This window comes from Hyperolius riggenbachi, chromosome 2 (assembly GCF_040937935.1).
Source record: "Hyperolius riggenbachi isolate aHypRig1 chromosome 2, aHypRig1.pri, whole genome shotgun sequence".
In the NCBI taxonomy this organism is placed as follows: domain Eukaryota; kingdom Metazoa; phylum Chordata; class Amphibia; order Anura; family Hyperoliidae; genus Hyperolius; species Hyperolius riggenbachi.
In genome coordinates, this window is record NC_090647.1 from 233,990,782 (window position 1) to 234,008,060 (window position 17,279).

Below are 17,279 nucleotides of genomic sequence, written 5' to 3' on the forward strand. Positions count from 1 at the left end.
ACATTAGTCATTCCAGACCCCAGTCTGGTGTCTTATTATCTATGTTATGGAGAGCATTCCTGAGGACTGTTTTTACCGGACGGTGTTACATCAACAGGGGCAATAAATCTAGATCAAAGCAACTACCTGTGTTGCCTGGAGGATAATCCTGTAATGATCTGCTCTGCTGTCTGCACAGGCAGGCAGCTTTTTGGCCATTTTTCAGGTCTGTATGTTGCAGGTCCCTGGAAAGGAGACCTGTCTTCACTCTGCAAATTTCAGACTTGCTTTTCTGGGGAGGGATTTGCATTCACTTATCTGGCTATTGATAGCTCTGCCTCTCTTGAAGGCTTGCAGTATAAATACCATTTCCTCCCAGAATTCCCTGTGGTCTGTGAGAATCCGCTCAGCTGCCTGCGCAGGCAGGCAGGCAGCCTTTTGACCATTGTTTAGGTTTGCTTGCTGCAGGACTCTGGAAAGGAGACCTTCTGTCAGTTGTGCAGCTTGTGTTGCTGAGGGATTTGCATACATTAGTCATGCAAATCCGTTACCTGCCTTCTTTTGATGACTGGCACTATAAAAGCATTCTGCTCCCAGAATGCTTTGCTGGACATTTCCCTTTCATGGTCTGTTCCTGATGGACACTCCTGGAGTGTCAGCCATTCCCGTTTGTTAAAGTTATTTTAGTGTAATTCGTGGGAATGCACTAGGCAGGTTCCCTAGTGCAGTTAGGATTGCATTATCTGTTTTGCCTGTTCCGTCTGTCTTGTGTTTGGATCGCACAAGCCCTAGCGTTAGCGGCTGTGGATCCTTCTGATTGAGTCTGGAGTGTAGGTTGGAACAGCGGTTGTTTCTGCCTACCTCATCTGTTCTGTTTCCTGGGATCGCGCTAGCCACTTTTCGCTAGCGCTGGGGATCCTTCTGTTCTGTCTTCTGGGATCGCGCTAGCCACTTTTCGCTAGCGCTGGGGATCCTTCTGTTCTGTCTCCTGGGATCGCGCTAGCCACTTTTCGCTAGCGCTGGGGATCCTTCTGTTCTGTCTCCTGGGATCGCGCTGGCTACTTTTCGCTAGCGCTGGGGATTCTTCTGTTCTGTCTTCTGGGATCGCGCTGGCCACTTTTCGCTGGTGCTGGGGGTCCTTCTGTTCTGCTACTCTGTACCTGGATCACACTAGCCACTTTTCGCTAGTGCTGGGGATCCTATCTCTCGCTTGTCCCTGTTTTCGTGTGTCTGTCTTGTCTGCTACGCTTGCTGGAGGCTCGGTGAGGTAACCGTTAAGCAAGCGCTCGCGTCCTCTGTTTCATGTTTGTCTGTCAATGGTTAGTTAGGCGTGCTTGTCTCTATTGTGCTTATCACGTGGAGACCGCGCATAACCGCGTGCACTGTTGCGAATGAGTGCGGTGTTCGCGGTTAGCTAGCGTTTATTATTTTCCGTATCTCCTTATTGTATTATTTGCTGTGCCTTTGCTACCCTTGTGCTCTGTCCTGCTCAGTCTTGTGCAAAAAAAGTGGGATCAGCGCATCACCAGGCCGCCTCTGAATGGCCTCAGCTCAGAGATGCGCTGAGCCCCCCCAGAAACTGCAAACGCACCTTGAACCCAAACAGAGGCTCTGCATATACACCAAAGGAAAACTATTAAGTGGGAGCAGCTGACCAGAAATAGATCAATCAAACATAGCAAAGAAATGAACAGCGCTACTTAAAAACAGATGAGTGCTTACCTGCAAAAAAGTGCACACCCCACTCATGGGATTCAAATACACAATGAGCATACACATGACCTGTCTACCACTTGGAGGATGTTAGTTTCCACTAACAATTTGCAATTTGTTAGGTACTCGTCCCTCCCACTGTCGAAGAAGTCTTTCCTCCATGGGAGGGGACCTAACACTAACTAAATTCTACCTATGCATATGCATAGCCTGGGCGCGCTACCAGTAAAATTGAGAATTGCGCAAAAAAAGTGGGATCAGCGCATCACCAGGCCGCCTCTGAATGGCCTCAGCTCAGCTGAGCTGAGGCCATTCAGAGGCGGCCTGGTGATGCGCTGATCCCACTTTTTTTGCGCAATTCTCAATTTTACTGGTAGCGCGCCCAGGCTATGCATATGCATAGGAAGAATTTAGTTAGTGTTAGGTCCCCTCCCATGGAGGAAAGACTTCTTCGACAGTGGGAGGGACGAGTACCTAACAAATTGCAAATTGTTAGTGGAAACTAACATCCTCCAAGTGGTAGACAGGTCATGTGTATGCTCATTGTGTATTTGAATCCCATGAGTGGGGTGTGCACTTTTTTGCAGGTAAGCACTCATCTGTTTTTAAGTAGCGCTGTTCATTTCTTTGCTATGTTTGGCTGCTCAGTCTTGTGTCGCTATTGGCAATCGCCATTCTTGCGATTGCGTTTCCTACTTCGTTTCTGCTGTTGTGTGTTCGCCGTCGCTGGGTGGCGACTAATTTGGTGGGCACACATTGGTTCTGTCCCTTTGCTCTGTTCCCTGTGGGCTATCCAGCCCTGCCTGATTGTACCTTGTCCCGGATCTGTACAATTCCCATTTGGCATCTGTGGCTGTGCAGCGGCTGTGTTCACCTGCACTCCACAGCGCCATCTGCCGGTGGGAATTGCCCTCTGCGGGTGCATAGCACCTAGCCTGGGTGTCCGCAATACTACGCTTGTGGAGGAAATCCGCCGCGTCAGCGCACGTCTGGTGCGCTGACCACGGAGACGATTCCACAATCGTTACATGGTCATAAAGGTTTGGTTCTGCTGGACTTACCTTGAGTTACATCCCCTCTGCTAATTGTTTGCTAAATATTGTCTTAGAGTAGTTATCTTTGGGAGTGCACTAGCATTCCTTCTAGCGCAGTCAGGTTGTTTATTATCTGTATTGCCTAGTTCTGTCTTATCTGTTGTGATTGCACTTTCTCCAATGGCGGCTGACAGTGAGTCGCTCTGTCTGTTTGGATCGCATTCGCCCTAGCGGTAGAGGCGGTGGATCTTTCTGTATTCTGTCTTGGAGTGTAAGCCAGAGCAGCGATTGCTACTGGTTGCTCCATCTGTCTGTCTGTTGGGATCGCATTCGCACTAGCGGTAGAGGTGGTGGATCTCTCAGTACTCTGTCTTGGAGTGTAGCCAGAGCAGTGGTTGCTACTGGTTACTCCTTCTGTCTGTATTGTCTCATCCATGCGATGGTATTGTCGCCAGCGGTGGCTGACAGTGAATCATTCTGTCCTGTTCCTAGATCGCATTTGTCCTAGCGTTAGAGGTGGTGGATATCTCTTGTCTGAACCTTGGAGTTTAACCTTAGCTGCGGTTGCTACTGGTTACTCCTTCTGTCTGTCTTGTCTGGAACGAACGTTTGCTGTTGTCTGGGTGAGGCAACCGATTAGCCGATCCATTCTCTGTTTGTTTTCATTTTTCGTGTTTCATTTGTTAGTCAGGGTTGGTATGCTTTGTCGCTGTTGAGCTTAACGTGCGGTGACCGTGCGTTGCATGCGCTTTGTCGTTATTGCGCTTAACGTGTGGTGACCGCGTGTAGCTAGTCCTATCTGTTCCTTCGTGTTGGATTACAGTTTGTTAATTGGTTCTGTCTGTATTCTTCCTATGATCTGTCTTTAATCAGTCTTGTGTCTCTATTACCAATCGCCATTCTTGCGATTGCTTTCTCACTTGGTCTTCGCTGTTGTGTGTCCACCGTCGCCGGGTGGTGACTAGATTGGTGGACATACATACATTCTGTCTCTGTGCTCACTCTCTCTCTCTCTTGAGAGAGGCTATCTTGCCCTGTATTGCTTCACTTTGAACAATCTTCACCTGGCATCTGTGGTTGTACAGAGTCCGAGTTCCTCTGTACTCCACAGCTCCATCTGCCGGTTGGAATTCCTCTCTACAGGTGCATTTTGCACCAAAGCTGGGCTCCCTTTTCCAAGTGCTTGTGGAGGGTTTCCGCAGTGTCAGTGCACATGTTGTGCGCTGACCTCGGAGATAATTCCACAATCATTACAAATCCAGCTCTGATAATACTCTGCTCAGAAGGCCATGTGACTGATTTATCAAGACAGGTGCAAAAAGAAAATGCAAATAAGCATAAACTGCCCAATGCAAACAACCAGAATCCTTGTTTCAGTTAGCAACCGAGACTTGGTCAATTTTTTTTTTCCGGCAATTGCTCTGTTTTTATTTCAGTGTTCTTTGCTGAAATCTTGATAAATTAGTAGCACTATGTGATGTTCAAGCACAAAAATTGATGCGTACACTGTTGATCCTCACCAGTTTTTAGGAATGTTCCAATGCTCAATACTCTATTACAGCCAAAACCTCAAAGTACAGATTTAAACAATTGCTTTCTCTTTGACGAATGTGTTCTGACACAAACTTTTCCTGAGTGTAAAATTGAGAAAAGTTATCAGAACACAGAGTATATAGGTCATGATAGAATATGTTTCATTTCTTACTTTCATGGCAAGCCTCCAGCATGCTCAAGTTGCTTAGGATTGCTATTATCTTGCACTGAGGTCTGGCTCAACTGCTGTTGAATTTGCAAGATTAATTACACTGATGCTACACTTTGCTTCAGATTAGATAACAGTTTCAAGGTAAACTGAGAAGCCAATTAAAAGTCTACCCTTTGGAGGTTTGCAATGATGTATATATTTTTCATTTTTTTTCATTAATGGCATAGTAGGCTATTACTATTTATTATGAACTTGCATCATTTTTTTTTCTTTCCTCATAGTGAAGGTACATTTTAGATGTAATAATTATAAACCTAGATACAATTTCATTGAAAATCCTATTGAAATCATTAAGATTGCCAATGCAGTAATGACCAGGCAGAAGCTGGCAGACTGCATATTATTTCACTGAAAGGAATAACATAACCTCATTTCATTTTATTATCCCCATTATATACATGTTCATTATAAATGTAATGCATTGAATGCATTAGTTTCTACAGTTTACATTTTTTTCCATTGTGTTGTCATAAAATATTTGAAGATTCTGCTGTCTCTAGCTTTGTGGTCTCGTTCCTTTAGATGGTTTTAAAAGTAAATTGGACTTAAAGGACAACTGAAACGAGAGGGATATGGAGGCTGCCATATTTATTTCCTTTTAAACCATACCAGTTGCCTGGCTGTCCTGCTAATCTTCTGCCTCTTGAACAAGGCTATGCAGACCAGGTGTTTCTGAGGAAGCAGGAATAAAGGGAACAGGAGCCCGTATGGAACAGCCTTTTTTGCCACAAATCACGGCTTCCACAAAGCTGCAGTATGTGACCATGAAGGTATATTTGGGCGCCCAGAAGTGACTGATTACCAGCAAGAGGAATCATTTGTTGCAGACAGGCTTGCAGAAAAAAAAATGGCCTGCGGATAACTACTTTTTGTCCGCAAGCCTGTCCACAACAAAATGGCTGCTATTGTCGGTAGGTGCCAAAATGTATCTTCGTGGCTGCATGTTGCAGCTTTGCAGAATTGGGGGGGGGGGGGGGTTGTGGGGATAGTTTAAGGAGGATGCTTTAGTGTTAGGCTTCACCAGGAAGGGTTTAGGGTTAGGCACCACTGGGGGAGGGAGGTTCTAAGGGTTAGGCACCACTGGGTTTCTAAGGGTCAGGGACCACTGTGGGGTTCTAAGGACTGGGCACCACCAGGAGGGTCTTAGGGTTAGGCACCACCACAGAAGGGTTCTTTGTGAAAGCAGGGTTAGGAGTAGTCATAGTAAAATATCGGTAAATATTACTGATATTTTACTCTCAAAATTCAATATCACTAATCTTAGCAATATTTTACTAGTGGCAATCCCTGTGCCCTTTTTTCCAGGCTCCTTTATTTCATGTATGCTCTGAGTACAGTGGATGGATACTGTCACAAACTCCTGCAGTGCTACAGTGTGTACTATAGAAATATGCTGCCATTCTGACAAGACTGAACCAAACCTAAGGTCTGAGCTTGAGATATAGAGCCTGGCATGCATGCGCCACCATTTTAAACAAGCGTAGTAGTTAAGAAGAAGCTGCTAAAAGAGCTCATAGAGGATGCATCCAGAATTACTTGTTGATAGAGATGGTCAATGAGATGCTAATATTCATTCTGTAGCACAAGCGGCACTGTCAGATGGTTTGGTGAGTGTGTGGACATGTAATTATCTCTGAGTGGATCATCAGGTTGGGGGGTAGGAGCATCTCTCTCAGTCAGGCTGCACACAGGTTCTGATTTCATTAGGGTGTGTATTTTCATTGTTTTTTTTTTCTAAATTGACATTAAAATCACAGTAAAATCGTGGTCGCTGCTATTTTGCTGCGATTTTAATGAAAGTCAATGGAACCGGTTTTTGAAAACAAAACCAACACAAAAATGCTCTCCGGTGTGCCAATGGGGATTGTGATAAAGATATAAAATAATCTTAATGCAACAAAAAAAATGTTGCACACTGCATTGTTTGCTGATGACCTTATGTGCAAAAAAAATAAAATAACAACAGGTCAAGCTTTTATTGACAAGCAAGCTGGTTAGGAACAAAATACAAGATTACAAATAGAATTAAACTTAGCAGCATGATAATTGATGTGCAATATCCCATAATAGATTCTTTCATAAGGTCAGAACAGTCAAATTCATGAAAAATGATAGCTGATTGATAGCTATCTTACCCTGCGGATGGTTGTTTTACAATGTGAAAATACACACGGAAGTCAGATTTTTTTTATGATTCATGAGAACTTCACTGTAATGATATTCTACAAGATCAATCTATATTGAGGTTTCCCCTCCTCCTGCCCACCCAACCAAAACCCCAATATAGCTATAGACACACACTTAAGATTCAGTTCTTCATCTTTCTCACTTGTTATCTAAAGCTGACACAGGCAGTGTAAGTGGAAAGAAATACACAACTGTGACTAATATTAGATCATTTGTTGTGAGTGCGCTGCTGTCAAAACATGACAAAAGGCTAGATTTCAAGATTCATGGATGTTAACGTTTATGAATAAAAATAGGCTGAAACTTGCCACGGTTCACAATGTTTCCAAGATCTTTAGCACTTTCTCGCAGATAATACTTAATATTACCCCTGCACTTTTCATTACTTTTCACTGTTGGTGTCTTACAGCACGCTGTGAATGACCTCCACGGATTGCTCAAGTTTTATGCAGAGAATACATTGATTCTGAAAGCTTTATTAGATAAGTTTGTTGTTTAGCTACTTCCTGATGTCATCTACATTAAAATAAACCTTATAAAGCCGAGCTGTGACCTTCAAATATCGAAAACCACAAAGTGATTTTTTTTCAGCTCTGCAGAGAAATCCAAGTGTTACAAGTTCACCTGAACATTGGCCAATGTTAAAAGGTAATTTTCAGGTAATAAGTAAGTAAAAATCATTTAATTAGTAAAAATGTAATGAAATGCAATGTCTTATAAGGAACAATTCATTTTTCTAAGCAAAACAGACAAGGTAGGATATAGTAAAAATTTATATTTAAAGTGTATTTGAGGCAGATACTAACAAAAACTAGGGGCAAATCCAGGATTTTCAAGGGGGGGGGGGGGGGGGGGGGTATTCCTGAAAGGTCTTCCTCAGCCACACACAATAAAGTATAATAATATGGTAGGACATAGTGCTGGGTACACATAATGCAATTTCCAGTCCGACTGACAGGATCTGATGATTATTTCCGACATGGCCGATCTGCTTCCAATCAACAATGGGATCGATCAGGAGCAGTTTGGATACAGATAATGAGGACAGCCAACGTTGCAAATGAAGGGGAAAGTGAAGCATTCAAACAGCAGGGCACAGGGCTGTGCTCATACCTGACTCTGTTCCACAGAGCTGCTCAATGCTCTGTGCACACACTGCTGCTCCATGCTCTGTACACACACTGCTGCTCCATTCTCTGTACACACACTGCTGCTCCATGTTCTGTACACACGCTGATGCTCCATCCAAAGTCAACTGTAGCAGGGAAAGGGAGGGGGCAGTGCTGTGAGTTGCAGGATGCCTGCAGATATTCTGGTGTCTCAACTTGTGCCTGTCCCCAGACACTGCACCAGCCCTGGTCAGATGGGGGATTCTGGGCAGCTGTAATCCCCCTTGCGTTTTCCTATGATACTTAGCTATAAAGAGGATATTCCAGAGGTCCATTGTGATCCATTGCAAACCCCCAGAACATCTCCAGCAAGAGCTTGTCAGATATGTTATCATGGCCATCCTCCCGGCCGGACCTGCATAATAAGCCGTTGTTGCTCATCCACGAGCTTGTGCACAAAGAGGAGATCTGTTACAAACTTCCAGAGGGTCCTGGGCAGTGGTGGTGGTCTTTAAGATGACACAGGAAGCTTCAGGAGTATCCAGAGACTTCTCTCATTGTAGGTAAATATCTATATTTTTTGTTAGCATTCTCTTTGGGTTCTCTTTAAAATTGGGTGGTCTTTAGTAACACGATTTAGTTATTCTAACATGCTATTTATCATCACCCAGGTGGTGGTATTGTGGTTAACAAGTCACTAATTAACACAGCTGATGGTTAAATAGAGCAGCTGATTGAAGCATGATTTGCTCATCAATTTGCTCATCAGTATATTTTCCTCCTGGGCATGGTTAATTGGCACATTAGAAGAAATGTTTGAGAAATGTTAGGAGAAATAGAGTAGAAAAGTATACAAGTTCATTTTTCCAACACATGCAGCACTTAAAGGACCACTATAGCAGGAGAGAGATGTGCAGACTGGCATATTTATTTCCTTGCAATACACATTGCTTGGCTGTCCTCTTACGTCTTTAATACTTTTTGCCACAGACCCTGAACAAGCTTACAGATCAGATGTTTCTGCCTGATATCTGACTACATTAGCTGCATGCTTGTTTCAAGTGTCTGATTCAGACACTACAAATGCATGGAAGATCAGCAGGAAGGTATCCAGTAATAATGGTGCCTTTTCACATCAATGCAAATCTTTTCTCTACTGGCACTAGGTGTATAAAAAGAGCACCACGTTGATATAAAACAATTACATATTTTGTAAAAGGGTGCCGCTAAAATATAAAACAACTATATTGATTGTTATCTTCAACTTTCATTTCCATACTAAATTAATTGATTACAACAAACCAATTATTTAACAAATAATCATTTCTAAAACTGTATAATTGTTTCTAAAACTGTTCCCTATACTTTCTCAGAAAAAAAGTGTACACTTCAACTTTTTACACCACAGTGAGCAGCTTCTGCGATTCTTATCTATGTTAAAGTTTATTTTTACATTTTGACTCCTCAAATATCTTTTTTTTTATTCTTTGTTAAATAAAATCATAAATAATCATATACTGATTTATATATTAAGGTTAGGTGCTCGCCAGGGGGTTTAAGGTTCGGCACCACCGGGAAGGGTCTTAGGGTTAGGTACCACCAGGGGGGGGGGGGGGGTCTTAGGGCCAGGCGCCACCAGTGGGGTCTTAGGGTTAGGCACCACCAGAGGGGTCTTAGGGTCAGGGCTGGATTTCTGAAAAGGCCACCAAGGCCTGGGCTGTGGGTGGTGGCAGCTCAAGGGGTGCCCGGAAATTAAATAGGGGTTGCTACATATGAAAAAAGAGGCTGCGAATGCAGAGCAACACATGAAAATTGAAGCTGATGTCCAAGAGGTCTGGTCAGGAAACAGAGGGGCTGCCGCACATGCATTATACACATGGAAAAGGAAGTGGCACATGGAATGGAAGGGGTGCTGCTGCCCCAATATACTTGACCTAGGGGCCCAAAAAGTTTAAATCTGGCTTTGCTTATAGTTAGGCACCGCCAGGGAGGTATTAGGGTAAGGCACCACCTGGGGAGGGCTCTGTGTGAGAGTAGGGAGGGAGAGGTTAAGTTTACATTTTTTTGTAGTAGGTTGTATTTAAGAAAACATGCTTTTTCAGGCAGACCAAATGGAAGAAGCAGTGGGTGTAGTAGGAGATGAGGGGAAGGACTGGCTCCCCAGTGTCAATTTAAGCACATTCAAACTTGTCACAGCTTCCAAGAGCCCTGATATGCCATTTGACACACTTGATGTCTGTCATCCCTTACAACCATCACACTTTGATTAATGGTTAATTTGCATATATTCAGCAGTGGTGCTCTGGGAGACATCTCGAGCTCACTCCAACCTGAATTATCGCAAATTCTTTCTGTTTTAGGAAAGCAAACTTTTGTTTGACTTTGATGATGTGATGGAGTTAGTAATCTCAAAGCTTTTTCTTCTCCTCTTGTCAATGTCACATTAAAACATTTTTTTATTGTGCAATTGATCAAAACTGAATGTCTTGGCCATGTCCATATAGTAATAATTGCAGATCAAAATATCAAAAGTGTAAGGCTTACAGCACACGTATTCTAGTACACAATGGCCCATATGCATTTACTGTAACTTTTTCTCCTCAGTTTTTTACTACGTGATATTTTTCAAATTGTCAATAAAATGTCTTTTAATCAACCAGAAAGCAATAAAATACTCAAAATAATTTTGATAGCATTTTTCACCTATTTTTCAGTACTTTTTCAATTGTGAAGTGCTGGAAAGTTATTTTAAACAGAAGATGAAAAATTATCTGATAGGAGAAAACTCAGGAGAAAAGGGGGATTGCATATAAGATTCTTTCAGCTCCTCTTTAAAATACATTTTCAACACTTCACAATTGAAAAACACCAAAAAGAAAGTGAAAAAATACTATCGGGATTATTTGGAGTATGTTCTTGCTAGTGTTTTAAAAGACATGCAATCATTGTTACAATATCACATAAGAGAAAAGTCAGGAGAAAATGTAATATGGGCCAATGTCCCTTATTCAATTACCCTTTTCTCCTAGGAGATCATTTTTCATCTTATCTTTAAAATAACTTTTCAGCACTTTGCAATTGAAAAGTACCAAAAAGTAGGTGCAAGTATTACCAAAATTATTTTGTGTATTTTCTTGCTTGCTGGTTGTGAACAAACCACCCAGGAAAAATCTCAGGAGAAAAAAAGGAAATTGCATATGGGCCATTGTATATAAATTGTAAATCAGCTTAATAAAACGTGGCATAGTACCAGTAGTTTTCTTTTTTGTTTATTAACATTTTATCTAGATAAGGATCCATTTACAGAGAAAATCAGTCTAGATGTAGACTGGAATTACAGCGTTGTCTTGGTTTTAAATATTTTTACACACAAATCTGTATTACATTGTAAAATATTCTGGGCTGCAGATTTTTTTACACACCATTTTGAATGTTAGATTCTATCAATTCTGCATAAAATTCAAAACATTCTTGCTGAATAACGTACATATGCATCACCGGTGCTTTTTTATGGTTAAGAGTTTGTTTCAAAACTGCCCCACTTTAAATATTCTCAGCTGTTCAGACTATATTATACATGTATTTTCTGGACTTTGTTCAGTAATAAATATAGCTCTTGTTTGGCCTGGCTGCAAATTATTTTCAGTGCAATGTTTTATTTACATTGTGCAGGATGAACAGGTGCCTGTTCTTCATGCCCAGTTTCCATAACCATTGTTGGCATCTCTCGTATCTTGTTGTGATTGCTAAAGAGCAAAACAAAATAGTTTCATTTTTCCCATCCCTTCCTAAAGCAGCTGGGAAAATTAATTTCCCAGTAAATTTTGCTCTTAAAAAACATACTGTCATAAGGAAACTGATGAACAGTCCTTCTAAAAGCCCTTTGGCAATTAGGAATTCTCCCATTACCTGGGTGCAGATGATGAACAGGGGAGATAGAAAAATACATTTAAATTACACAAATATATGGATCCAAATCAGTGATCATGCCTCAGAACATAGAAAGGTACCCTCCAAAATAATCTAGCTCTTCTGCTTTTTGGCATCACAGTTGATCAGTCTTCATCCAGTGCTGTAGAGATGTGTTATTCGGATATACCAGAGTTATTGTTAGTGTACTGAAGGGATGATTGAGCAATGCATGATGGAGCATTTTCTGGAAGGTGGGGTAAGGAGGGGGTCTCTACAATTTAAACATCCAGAATTCTTGGTCTTGTATTAAGCTTGGGGGACACTTGTATTCACAGTAGATTCTCTAACAAAGTGGCCGCAAACGTCTGCTTTGGCCAAGTTGCATCCAATGTGCTTTACAATGCTTTAGAGTGTAGACGGGATGTTTTCTTAAAATAAAAAATGTATAGGACTAACAGGATTTCCCATAGAAGTCAAATTGTAATACTTTTTTTAAACTGATTCTCTTGTGGAAGTGGTTCTATTCATCTTTTATGGTAAAATGTCTCCCAAGGGTTTTTCTTGGGGGGGGGGGGGGGTGGAGTATCTGAGGGATTGTTTTTCTTCCTATCTTTTTTATTAGTTGGACTTATGTACATGTGTTTTTTTTCTTACATTCAAACCATATACTTGTAATTGTGCTGTAGCTCTAGGCAGTGCTGATTGGCAAGCCAATAATAATGCCAGCACAGTTATTTCCCCATGTGTCATTATAAAGGAAGGGGCTGAATCAAGTGTGACAAGGATCTAGAGAGCAGCTGTGTTTAGTTATCATAAATATAATATTTTATTAATAAAACTCCAATATGTTATGCAGTGCAGTAAATAGTGTAGTAGCACAGGACTCTTCCCAGCCAGGCTTACGATCTCATTCGGTCCTTCTCTGACTTTCTTAACCCTAATACTCACAACATGACTATACACTTATTTATTTAAGACAGGTCCCTTCTTTTAAACAAGCCTGATAGCAAACTTTCCTGTGAAGAAATCTTGCTTATTGCAGTAAAGAGGACTTGCTATATGCTGTGATACTAAGGATAGTCACATATTGAACTGATGAGGCACTAGGGTTGAGAAGCAGATCCTTTTGCTCACAAAGCAGAAGTTAGTTAGTTTGTTCAGAAATAACTTTATAGATAGAATGATGCTCTATACATATTTATATCCATATAAAAAATAGGAAGTTTATTGTGTTTACTATTGTCTTTGTAGTGAAGACTTTCATGTGGTTTAGGAAGTGGCAGTTTGTGTTTAGTTAAACAGGTGTCAAGTAAGTTGCTCTTTTTGTACTGCTTCGTTTTCTTCTGGCATTACAGCAAGAGAAGAAAAAGTTCCAGTGATTTCTAGGCCTTCTCAGTCACCACTTTCTTTCCAAATTTGCTTTATGTATTGCTTTAGTTGCCTTGGACTTGGACATCTTTTTGGCCTGTCCTAACCAATGGATTCTCGGTGACGCTGACTTTAAAATCTGTACTATATCTTGCACATCCTCTAGTTTCTGCTCTCCTACACAAGGTGATATATCTTTTTATTTTTCTCTCAAACATACAAAATGTATTGGCATCACCAGATGACAGGTTTCATGTTTTGGGGCATAGGTAAATATACTTCAATGTCGTATAATAGGCACTCTGTTCAATAATGCAATTATATTGCATTATTACTCAGGACATTTTTATGGTACTGGCATATCATGGTGTTTGTAGTATAAGCTTTTACTCTTTGTTCATACTGATTGGAGGCGAGCAACAGTTTAGACTGAATAGTATGCTCTTGTCTGCTTACGTAATTTTTGTTTTTGCACTGGTTATCATCCCTGTGCAACACTTAGGGCCGGTTTCCACTGAGCCGATGTGGGTCTTGCGAGGCCTACACCCTCACTTGCAGAGAAGTGAGTATGCATTTATATTTCTGTAGCCATGCTATACACAACTACAAGGATGCATGCTATGGTAAACTGCAGCATGCCATCAAAAATCATGCCGGCATGAGATCTGAATGGCATGCTATAGTACGAAATAGGCAGCATTTACCAGTCCTGCTCAGATCTTGCTATTTTAGAAATGAAATGCACATAGCAGGACCAAGTATTACTTACTTTCCACACTTGCAATAACTGAGATTTTGGCAGCTTTGTTTACTCACTCTCAAATGCCCTATTGTGATAACTATGCACTGGAATGCATTTTTGTGCACTTAAACAAAGTATAGAAATTTTAAAAAAATATTTGCCATTAAGTCAAGTTGAAATAATATTAGCCATTAACTGTAGCAATGTGTAAAGCTAAACTGAAGAAATTGCTTATTCCTTACCAAGAATGTCACTTCAGGCAGAAATGCACTTACAGTTTTAGTACTGAATGCAAATCAGTTGCAGAGAGGCAGATGTCAGATACATGTCAGTCAGAAAAGAGTGGAATATGCATTCCTGAACAGCCTGGACACCATTGGTTTTGGCTTATCACCCAAATTCTGTCACTTTTTCAAATAAGTTCTTAAATATTGTTACTTAATTACATGACATATTTTGTAATCCTGTTTGACGTAGTTATGGTCAATCTAACCAAGAGTGAAGAAATGTTGCCAAAGTGAAATATGAACAGTACAATTTAATCTTATGGTGATGAATGCTTTAAACATTGTTGTGAACAACTCCTGCATGCCAGAAGCCACATTTTGTGTCATCTATTGTCACTAGGTTGTGCATTTCTAGCCATTACACATTTTGCAACGCTCGACCATGAGGCAGGTGTGTCAAATAATTAATATGTAAATAAGTAATTGAGCAGAGTCCTGTTTTAACAATTAGGAATACACTTTTACTGAAGTAGTTACATTGTCACCTTCACAGTATATGCGTCAATTCTCTTCTTATGTCTTCTTATTAGAGTATAACAAAACTAAAACACATAGCTGAGCTTTCAGAACAATAATGTACCTTTAGAATCATTTATTTTTTAAATTGATCTGTTCATTCCATTGCGTTCCCCTGTAAGTGAGTAGTCAATGTGGAAGACCCGGACCATTAAAATATCAAACGACCCCTCCCACCCTGGTAACTGCTGCCTCAACCTCCTCCTATCAGTCACACCACTACAGAGCCATTCTCACCAGAACCTCCAGGCACAGGAACACATTCTTCCCCTAAGATGTCCGTCTCCTGAACACTAGGCCCCTGCCCAGCAAATCCCCTAGCCTTCCTCAATGAACCCTTGTCTCATTGCCGATATGATTTGCCTTAATAGTCATTATCATTGTTTGCTTATTGCACTTCCTACTCTTTTACACCTTGTTTTTGCATCATTACCAATGGCTAACGGCCACTCATTATTAAAATGTCCTGGTTTATTTGGTCACTTAGAGGAAATGTGCCGTTAATCTATTCACTGTCTTCACTAGATCCAATAATAATCTCTCAGATCTGCCTGGAGTCCAGTATTCAACACTATTGCTCTCTTGGATTGAATGTACAATGATTTTACAATGAGTTCCACTACAGAGACAGGTAATGTAATGTGACACTTACGATCAGATGCTATAGGGGGAGCAGGTCTTCTCTTTAGTTCTTCAAGTAAGAAGTTTACAGTATTCCACTCTTTATTCAGATCTTCTAATTTCCTCTGTTAAATGCACACAGCAGTTAGAACTTATTTTAATATTAAAAGTAGACTGTATTCAGTAACATTTTTGGAAACAGAAAGTTTTCAGAATAGATTGAGAGCTACAGTTAGTGAGGGACAGTTAGTGATATAACTATATACACTATGTAAAGCGCTGCAGAAGATGTCAGCTCTATATAAATACGTAAGAATAATAAAGATAATAGTTTTTACAATAGAAATAAATATCCATTACTGTACTGACATGTCTATTTAAAGAGTACCTATTTTGTAATTAAAACAGTGTTTAATGTAATGTTCTATCTTAGAGCTTCAATGATTGGCAGATGTTAACTGCAGTAAGTCACCCGCTGTAAGGCATGTACATTTTTAGAGGTCTTAAACTCCGTCCTTATCGGCAAAACCACTGTGGCATTTTTTTCTAAAGCCGTCTAAAGCTCTGTGGCCGCAGAACTTCAGAACACTTTGGATATAAATGACCACAACCATCTTTCTAAAGGAGGAGGTGAGAGTTTCAGGCCTCTAATGATTTACAGGCAAGCAGCGGGTTACTGCCACTGACACCCACCGATCCTTGCAGCTCTGACACAGAGCTGTACATTAAAGGTTCTTTCATACCCTTATTTAAGTATAACCCAGTTCCTTTTTAAGTTATCTTTTCAGAACTTATTAGAGTTGTGATATTTAGCTAGAGATCCTTACATTAATAGCAGTTAGTACTGTGCATACAGCATATGGATGATTCAGATGTTTCAATAGGAAGTAGATTGCTTGCCACTTCACCAAAGTGAATGATGACCCAAGGGATGTCCATGGAACTTTCCTTCATTTGGATAGAGCAGTGTAGGATTAAATAACTTTTTTACTGTTGCTTGTGTTCTTGTTGGAGAAGCTTTTTGTTTTTTTCTTGCTTTCTATATAGACATTATGGGCCTGATCCAACTCACTTTTTTCCCCAACTTCTTTCCATGTTGATATAGTCACATCTTATCAAAAAATGCCTTTTAAGCTGCCAGTAAGCAAGTAAATAATTTTGACAGTACCTTTTCACCTACTTTTTGGTACATTTTCGATTACAGAATGCTGAACAGTTATTTTAAACAGAAGATAAAAAATTATCTCCTAGCAAAAAGCGTAGACGAAAAAGTGAATTAGATTATCCCCTATGTGTACAGTCACTTTTCTGAACAGTCATTAATATAAAAAAAAATTGCCTGAAATGAATATTCTTGAGTTATTAACCATTTTCTCAGGATGGAACTATTTGCAAACTGATCATGAGAATGTATTTTTATATAATTTGGAAAAGTGTAATTATTCTGTTGACCCTGTAACATCTATGGCAATCTTTCAGTGCTGCAAAAGGTTCCACAATAATGCCCAATGCCAAATAAGTATTAAAATTCTATATGCACATAGCGTATAACTCTACAGCTCTGACTTTAGGTAAAATCAAATATTCATTTTTAACCACTTCCACACCATGTTATTTTATGCTGATCTGTGCAGCGTGGGCTCTCCAGCCCACAGCACAGATCAGCTAGCAGCCAGGGCGATCAGACTTCCCCCCTTTTTTCCCCACTAGGGGGATGTCCTGCTGGGGGGGTCTGATCGCCGCCAGCTGCTTGCGCTTGCGGGGGGGGGGGCTCTTCAAAGCCCCCCTCCGCAGCGCTTCCTGGCCTCCTTCCCCTTCCCTCCCTCTCCCTCCCCCTGTGAGCGGCGCAGGACGGATTTCCGTCCTGCGCCTGATGGGATAGGCTTTAGCCTATCAGATGCCGGTGATCCCCGGCAGCAGCGCCGTATACATGTAAACACCGGGGAAGATCTTCCCCGTGTGTTTACATTTACCCTGCGAGCCGCCGATCGGCTCGCAGGGTGTTCACGGAGACACCCTCCGGGAACTGACATGGAACGGCCGCTC

General features: G+C 41.0%; 1 protein-coding gene across 15 annotated transcripts in view; it reads right to left on the reverse strand.

Moving 5' to 3' along the window:
- DMD (dystrophin) overlaps positions 1-17,279 on the reverse strand; it is a 3,066,377-nt gene that overhangs the window by 1,082,334 nt on the left and 1,966,764 nt on the right. For all 15 annotated transcript variants that reach the window (XM_068268325.1, XM_068268327.1, XM_068268324.1 and 12 more), the window contains one exon: positions 15,265-15,358. In XM_068268325.1, coding sequence (XP_068124426.1) covers positions 15,265-15,358 — 94 coding nt within the window. The remainder of the gene's footprint in view (positions 1-15,264; positions 15,359-17,279) is intronic.